The sequence below is a fragment of the Alligator sinensis genome, unplaced genomic scaffold (genome assembly GCF_000455745.1).
Source record: "Alligator sinensis unplaced genomic scaffold, ASM45574v1 scaffold974_2, whole genome shotgun sequence".
NCBI classification, from domain to species: Eukaryota; Metazoa; Chordata; order Crocodylia; family Alligatoridae; genus Alligator; species Alligator sinensis.
This window is the reverse complement of record NW_005842369.1, coordinates 743,806-752,506: the sequence shown is the minus strand read 5'-3', so window position 1 is coordinate 752,506 and position 8,701 is coordinate 743,806. Positions and strand designations below refer to the sequence as shown.

Sequence of the window (8,701 nt, the reverse complement as noted above, 5' to 3'; positions counted from 1 at the left end):
CCCCCCCCCCCCCCCCCCCAAATAAGAAAGCTTTCTTTTCTCAAAAATATCCATGTACATGCTTGTTGGGATTATTGAACAGCATGTATGGAATACAGGGTATGATGGACACTCCACCTGTAGGAAGCATCATTTCTTTCTTATGAACTTCACATAAGCAGTGAACTAAAATGTAACTATTTCAGTTATAAGAAATAGGAAGCTTGAACATTGTGGCATATACTAGCCACAAAAGGCTAGTATATGTCTTTTGTGGCCCAGACTGTCAAAAATGGCTTCCTGAACCATCCAAGCACCCAAATAAATAATTTAGGAATAACATGGAATTCAGGAATAAAATGGAATGGAAACTAAAATTCTGCAGCCTTCTCACAAGTATCTAGTCTGAGGAAAAGTTAGTAAAATCCAGTGCTTGGACAGTGGTATAAGTGTCTATGAGGATTCTGGTACATCTCACCCTCAGCTTTTATAAACTGGCATTGAAACTTTGCATTTATTTGGGTGCCTGGATGATTCGGGATTTATTTGGGTGCCTGCTGACTCTGAATTGTTGGCAGCTCCTGTTGCTGCTGGTGGGAGTAGTCAGCCACTTGGTGCTTCAGAAAACCTGCTCGTTTTCCCAGGATCCAAACTTCAGGCACTCTTTGTTTTGTGAAACGTGGAGCTACGATTTGGTCTTAAGATAGTGGAAGATGCACACGGCCATGTGTGTGATCTGAAAACAGTTGGGGGACCTTCCAATAAAGGTAGTCATGCATAAACTAGAGGATGGTTAATTGACTATTGACAGCTTTACCAGCAACGGTTTCCATGCATACGTGTCTCTTGGGGAAAGCGGATAGGGATATTGCAAATACCTCGTTTTCAGTCCTAGACCTTCCTCCCCAGCCCTTCAACTAACCTTGATCTTTACGCCCTTGATGGGTTTTTTTCCCTCTCTCTCTCTCTCTCTTTTTTTTTTTTTTTTTTTTCTTCCAGTTACTCTAGATCCAAACATTATAAACAGTGATGTCTTCATCAGTTTTTTCCAAAAATTGCAGCAGGTAAGTTTGAACCTTTCTACAACATTAATTAGTTGCTTGGAACAACTGAATTTATAGTTCACCTCCTTAAACTAAGGCTTCATTTGCCTTTTCTGACTTCCGTTATTTATATTGCCACAATACTGACTTCATTTGTAAAGCACTTTGAGGTCTCGTGATCCAAAGCCCTATGTCAGAGCTAGGTATTTTTTTTTTTTTAATTTTTTTTTTGTCCTTTGGCAAATGTTCTTAGCCATGAAAAGAATCATTTGTTTTGGTTTTCTGTCCTGTTACGATATCTGATGAATCTTTGGCCCTGAATAACTCCCAGAAAGTCTTTGTGCAAGTTCAATGAAAGGATTACACACATTCTTAGGTTTTGCAAGCATAAATGCTTTTTGTTTGTGTCAGTAAATTGGGGTGATAAATGTCCTGATGATGACTGTTGTGAACATGTCAGCTTCTCTTATCTTGTCACTGTGGTGACAGGCCGAATTGGCATGTTTCAAGTGTTGCAACCTGTGCTACTTTTGAAATCTATGTTTACTTGTTCCATACATGTCTATGCATATGAGAGAATGAATATGGAGATTGTCAGTATGAATTACGCCAATGAGTTCAATATAAATATTAAGACTAATAAGCACAAGCATCCCCTCTAAACTGAAACTTTAGCCATGCCTTTGTTCATTTGCTGCAATTGGGAAATTAAGTCACAGTTCCAGAGTAACTTGCTTTATGTTCACTATGACCTTTGGATACTGCAGCAGATAGCTTTTTCAGTAGGGATGAAATTTAAGTTCCTGGAAAGCGCCCAGCAAAGTGAGCGTGACCATAGTCTGAGTTGTAATGTGAAATACTTGAAACAGGAAGTTAGATTGGACAGACTGTTAAAATGATTTGTATGTAATTCTTTTGTGACTTGTTGCTCTTGGTTTCCTGTTTGTTAATGTGTATTTGGCTTAGGAAGGCTGTCTACCTTTATACTAAACATTTTATTGCAACATAGACCTTTTTCTTCTAAAAAAAAAAAAAATTGCTTATTTGCTACTTCTGATCCATCTCTAGAAAAGGTTCTTATGTCAGTGACAATTCTGAATTAAAGGTTTGTTTATGGAAGAACATAACATCTTGCTCTCTGATTCAGAGCCTGTTGAAATCAATGGAATGGCATCCGTTAATTTCCATAGGCTCTGGATCAGCCATACAACAGTTCTGTTAGAGAGAATGTAAATCTTTTATGGGTGAAAATGTATCTTATCCTTCACTCAACTGTTACCTTCTGATGATGGTTAGCTCTTTCTTTCAGAGCTTTGGTGGGGAAAACAAACCTGTATCTAAACTGTAAGTAAGGTAGGACACTTGATCTGGTACTATATTCCTGTGCATGTGTTTGCAGTGTTGAAAGTGGCCCTGCGTGCAGCGGGCATGGATTTACTTTTAAAATGACTCTGAAACTGAAGTTTTAAATTTTCAGCTTTTTGTTGTTTTTGCTTTTGGAGATTTCTGATATGGGAAGTATTCTAATTACACACAGACATGGACTGCAGACATGGATGCTTACTAATGTATGCAGTGAGTGCAGACTGAAGTCTAATTTTCTAGATTTCCCAGTAGATTCTGAAATAAATCCTGAAAGCTTAATGCAAAGTTTGCACACCCTTAACACAAAAACAAACTAACTCTTGTTTTGGGATGAATGTTCCTATACAACATTTAAGCTTCCTGCTTGGCAAAGATGGTAGTTCTACAGCTTCTTTTGTTTACAGTTTCATTTTATAATTGTTACACTTACATAAAGTGATTTCTTCATAATACAAGTAGCAATAGTGCTGTACCTGTTCTTTCATTCTTGAGAAGAGCTGACTTCTGGGGAGGATCACAAAATTATGTAAGGCTGAGTACAGACAGTAAAAAAAACAAACAAAAAAACCCCCAAAAAACCCCAAACCCAAGGCTGAATCGAATCAGTCTTTGCAGCTTAGTTTAAGCTGTATAGATTGAATTGATTAGTAAACAGACATTCACTTTTGATTCTGGAAATACAGCCACATGCCTACAGTGGCTCAGGCCAGAAGCCATGAGGCACTAGAGAATGCCTGATACTATACCCATTCAGGTTTATCTTAAACCAGTGTCGGCCATTTTTAAAGCAGTTTATGTGCACTGAACGTCTTTTGTGTTACAAATTTGAACCAGTTTCGGATCACTTATACCAATTTGTGTAACTTCTGTCCCTAGCCTAAATGACAGAAGTCCATGCTGTCATTGCCTGTACTCAAATTCCTTTACTTGGTGTAGCTAAAGGCTGAACAAAAGCTTGTTTAGATATTACAAAATCTTGTTTAAGCTGAGTGGAGAGAGCTACAGAAAATATTCTAGTAGTACAATCATATCTTAGTAAAAATATCCTGTTTTAAGAGACGAATGACCTTCATCTTTAAAATATCCCTGTAGAGCCATTGACTTTCCATTGCTACATCAATAAGACTTCCCAGGCATCACTTATGGTGTTTTGTATGACACTTAGAAGTGGTAACATATGGCATTGATGTTGCTACTATATTTAAAATTATTTCTGGTTTTATGTGATTCATGATTCTTTATTGCTTTAAAACTTATGTATGACGTTAAAACATATGGGGTAAGGGGAGAAATCAATGATTCAGGAATAAAATGGAATGAAAACTAAAATTCTGCAGCCTTCTCACAAGCATCCAGACTGAGGAGAAGTTAGTAAAATCCAGTGCTTGGACAATGGTGTATGTGTCTGTGGGGAGGCTGGTGCATCTCACCCTCAGCTTTTATAAACTGGCATTGAAATGTTGCATTTGTAAATTTTAATATTCGGGGTATATTAACTTTATGCCATTGCCACACTTCCATTTCTGAAAGGTGCCACTGATAGATTACACAGTCTTTAAATTACCTTGTCCTAGAAACTTCTATCTCCTTATGTATAAATACAACTAGAGCTTTTTCATAAGTTTGACTGAAGCACTGTTTTGTTAAGGGAACCAGCTGCAAAATGTAGGGCTTGCTTGCTGTGGAGTACGTGGGGCCTTGCTTTAAACTGCAGCTATAGGGAGGAAAACATTGTTTTTTTGAAGGAAGGTATGGGATTAAAGATGTTTCCTTCCCACATACGTTCTGCTGTGTTATCACTACTTGAGCTTGTAAGCACAGCTAGAGTTACACACTTACTCCTTACCACTCACTCTGTGTTGCTTGGAGCTGAACCAGACAGAAGTTCCCTGGCTGAGAACTGCGAGAGGCAGGCTGCAGAAGCATAAACCTGGCAGGCAGCAGTGTTATCTGTGGGACCTGATCTCAAAAATTGGTAACTGGCTTCTCAACCTGAGGGAATAGGCACATCAGTAAGGCACAATGGGATCTTCTCAGGTGCAAACCTGCAGCATGATGCTTTGTAGTAGTTGCCTATGTGCATGTTTTTACCCTGCTGCAAATGCAAGGTAGCTTACCCCACTACCACTGAGGGGCAAGCCACCTCTTGCTTATGGTAGGTCACTAGCAAGCACACAGGCAGTTATTGCCATATATCAGACATGCTGTAAACTTGCACATTAGCATGCCTATGCCTGTTGCTTCAGTTTGAGAAATTAATTCTCAAAATAACTTGTTCTGTAAAACTTTAACTCAGGATGTGGGCAGTCGCACAGGTTGTACCAGTCAAGCTTGATTTGGTGTTTAAATCCATGCAGGAGACTGGGCTGTTTTTATTTCTGTTTAAATCAAGCTAATATTGGTTTACCTTGTGCCAGGAAGCCTATCAGTGAAGACAACTTTTATTTGTTTAGTCTGAATTGCTTTAGGAGTGTTCACTGAAGCATTTACACTGATTTTTAATTGTCTTTAAACAGGAGCAACTTCTATGTGAAGGCATGCCCTCTGAGTAGATTTACTGTACTCTAAACAGAAATAAAAATGGCTTACATTTAAATTTAAGAGTGTCCCAGTCTCTTACTCTGTTAATTTGGTCTGTTTTAAAACATCTTCCATTAAATCAGTGCAACTTTCTTGAAAGATACTCCTGGGGTTTGCAAATAGACAGGTAAGAAACCCAGGAGCAAATCAGCCTATTAGACTGCTTTCCTTCTAAATTCACTCCTGATTCACCTCCTTTCCTCTCATGTCCTAAATTCCTAGAGGAAGTGGAGTTTCCTCCCATGTAACTGTACAGGCTCTGATCATCCCTTCTTTCATTGAAAGCATACCAACATTTCAACCCTTGGCTGAATGGAAATTTCTATAGATTTGTGACTAAAAGAACTGAACCAAGTTTGAAGCTGTCAGTCCTCCATTGTATCACTGCTCTGGATCTTGTTGCGAAATGGCAAAAAATGTGGAGGGAGCCTTCTCACCAGTTATCTGGATGGTGCAAATGCTGCACAGGGACTGAGGTTTGTCCACAATTCCCTGACACGATGCTGAGCGTGACTTGTCCTTGTCTGTGCTGATGGTGAAGCATCCTTCACCATCAGCACAGTGACAGCAATCGGTGGCAGCAGCAGGGGATGGCAGTGGCTGAGTCAGCAGCAGTAGCCTGCCATGGAACCGAGATACATTAGTTCAGTCCACTGTTGCTGAAAGATTGTCAACTCCTGCTCTATTCCTTTTACAGTCAGAGCCAACATGGCAAGGTTTTTTAGCAGAGATGGGCCACTATTGGGAAGCTCTGCTTTTCTGTTCTATACTTTGGCCTGTTGCCATCTTCTGTCGCAGAGCATTTGACCTAATCTAAATCATGGGTACCTTAGGGCCAGGCCCTTTAGCCAATGTAGAACTAGGGATAACTGGCACATGGATTAGCACAAAAGCTGGATGTTTCTGCTGAAGCAATCATCAGTGAAACAGTCCTGCTGTGCCCTCTCTCCCCTGCCCCCCCCGCCCCTTGCACAACCCATACAGCCAATGGGGTGAAAAGGTTGGACACCACTGCTGTACAGGATCCTCTGAGCATACATTAGTAACTTTGCTGCCATTGCAGAAACAGGACGTGGGCAGTAATCTTATCTCCCCCTGCCTTTTTTAAAGCCTGGCACATCTTAGGTTCTGTTTTGGTTTTTATTTTCATAATGTATGTTGTGGCTTTGGTATTTGAGAGGATTTGGAGCAGATGATTTTTAGGACTTGGGATATTCCCAATGCATAGAACCGGACACGGTGGTCTGAGAGGCCCCTTCCAGGCTTCTCTTAGATTCTGATAAACTTATGATCAGGATTATGCAGGGCAGCTCTGGGTTATCTGCAATAGCTAGAGGCTAGACTTGACCCAAAAGGTTATTTCCAGTGTGATGTTCCAGCAAAACAGCATTCTTTAACCTAAGTAAATGGATGATAGTGTCTTCAAGAGGCCAAAGGTTCCTTGAATATTTGGAGCAACTAGACCAAAGTGACATCTGATAACCCTCTAAGTAGCATTCCTGTCCTGGTTTTCATCTAAACACTCTGCTGCAGAGTTGTCTTCCATTTTATGAGCAAATGCAAGTCTAAGCGGTGCAAGTCATAAGTACTGCAGCTGAGACGATGGGGTAAGGCCTTGGCACAGCCTACCTGAGATGCCTGCAAACATCATCAAAGATCTTAACTATTCTGACAGGGGCTGGGTCTAGCCTGTGCACTCTCAAAATAGGGCTTCTTTTTTAAGCATGTGAATTCTGGGTTTGAACAAGCACCTGCATGCTTACTCTTATCTTTTTATTGCTTATGTGTGCAGGTAGTGGCACTGATGCATGCAAAATCAGTCACCTGTGCACATTAGCAACAGCTTGTGAATGTGGATGTACCATGCATAAAATCAGAAGCCAGGCTGAGGCTTCTCTGCAGATTTTTTAAAAGTGCAAGATCCATGTTTCTGACCCTCCACTTCAAGTAGCACAGCTGGTGAGAAATTTCCCATTTTGAGGTTTGCTTTCATCCTAAGTCAGGACAAAAAGGTCACTACCAGTACTTTAGTGGAACAGTACCTTCTGACAAATCATGGTCTGAGATGTTACTGTTTTATTTTGGTTCTGTTTGACACTGATTTCTCTCTGTCTTCCTGAGCTGATGCTGTGTCTCCAGTTCTAATTCAACTGTGTCATTCCTCACTGTTGTTCTTCCTTGGACAGAGTTCCCTGGCTGAACAGCAATTACAGAGAGGCAGCAAAGCAAAAAAAAAAAACCCCAAAATTCAGGGAATCAAAATACATTTCCAAGGAAAACTCTCTGAATTAATAAAAAATCCCCCTTTCCTGGAGGGGAGATGTACAGTAGAAAATTTCTGGCCAACTCCATTCAGTAACTTCCTTATTGGGGGACTGGATTATATGACCTTGGAAGCCCCTTCCAGATGTATGCTGTTCTACATTTTTATATTAATAAGCTGTGCTGGAGGCACCCCTGCTTCAGCCTATTAAACAATCTGAATGGAGAGGAAGCAGCAGTTTCTGCTTGACTTGGAAAGGATTTTAGGTGGGATAGCAACACCTCCTGTGAAGAAGAATTCAGGTGGAAGTGGGATAGTGTCTCTTGTTTAATGAGACCCTGAAGAAAACTGTACATAATTGGATTTCAGGCACCTGGCAGACATTACAATTAAGACATGACTGACTTGTTAATCACTTCATTAATGGTAACCCTGCCACAAGTTCAGTCAATTGCTGGTCTCTGGTTTTTGTCATGCTATTTACAAAAACATTCCCCAAAACGGGTGTAACGTTTTTGTGGCTAGTTTCCATTGTGCTTTGAATTGAACATGTGGCAGAGTAGCCCTACCATGTAGCCTGCTGATTGCATGGTTGATAGCTCCCCCATGTTAGCAGGCTGACAGCCATGTGGTGCTGCCCTGCATGGGGATGCATTCCACTGTTCTCAGGGTGCCAAATTTTTGGCACACTATAGTGTGTGGCACACAAAGTTTTGGCACACTATTTTTGGCACATGGGGATCTCGGGATAGAAGAATGTCTTCTCGATCCTGGGGTCCCACCATGAGAATTCAAAAAACCATGTGTGCAGCTGGGCTGCCCGTGAGGTTTCCTAACATTCCAGTGCACAGGGTCTGGGACTGACAATCGGATCACCTCAGCCCAGGGACTGCACCAGCCTCTCAATCCAGCCCTACTGTGGTCCTGGGAATGGGGCCAATTGGGGACCAGGACCACACACCAGTTCACACCAGTGTTTCAATTTGCTGGTGCAAGGGGAGCCAAGAATCATGATCCCGAACTCTCTCTGGACTAGCACGAAGTGATGGTGGAATGGGATCTGATCCCTCATCCCAGAAATTGTGCATCTTCCCATGCATGTGGCGTAGCAGGAGCTACAACTATTGAGCTCAAGGATAAGATCCCGTTCCACCATTAAATTAACATATGTCAGAGGCAAAAAGACCCAAGTCCTAGGAGATGGAGAGAGAAATTGAGGAAATAAATGCTGAAGGACAGTATTCCTGTATAATGGAAGCTGTAGTCTGAGCTTTGAGTAAATAGGAAGCAAGGCCATTGCCCCTTCTGAAATTAAAATTAAAACATCAGCTTAGGATAAGAACTGGAATCATTCTGCATGACTGCTAGAGCCTTGCTACACTTTATTCTCAATATTTATTTTCTTATTTATTCATATATATTGTAATAAGCACTCACTAAATGCACTGTTTATAATCATAATAAAAACTCT

The 8,701-nt window shown here is 40.9% G+C and overlaps 1 protein-coding gene across 1 annotated transcript in view; it reads left to right on the top strand.

Annotated features, from left to right (window-relative positions):
* Positions 1-8,701, top strand: part of SNX31 (sorting nexin 31) — a 46,664-nt gene that overhangs the window by 15,759 nt on the left and 22,204 nt on the right. Inside the window, exon 4 of the mRNA XM_025210730.1 lies at positions 979-1,043. Coding sequence (XP_025066515.1) covers positions 979-1,043 — 65 coding nt within the window. The remainder of the gene's footprint in view (positions 1-978; positions 1,044-8,701) is intronic.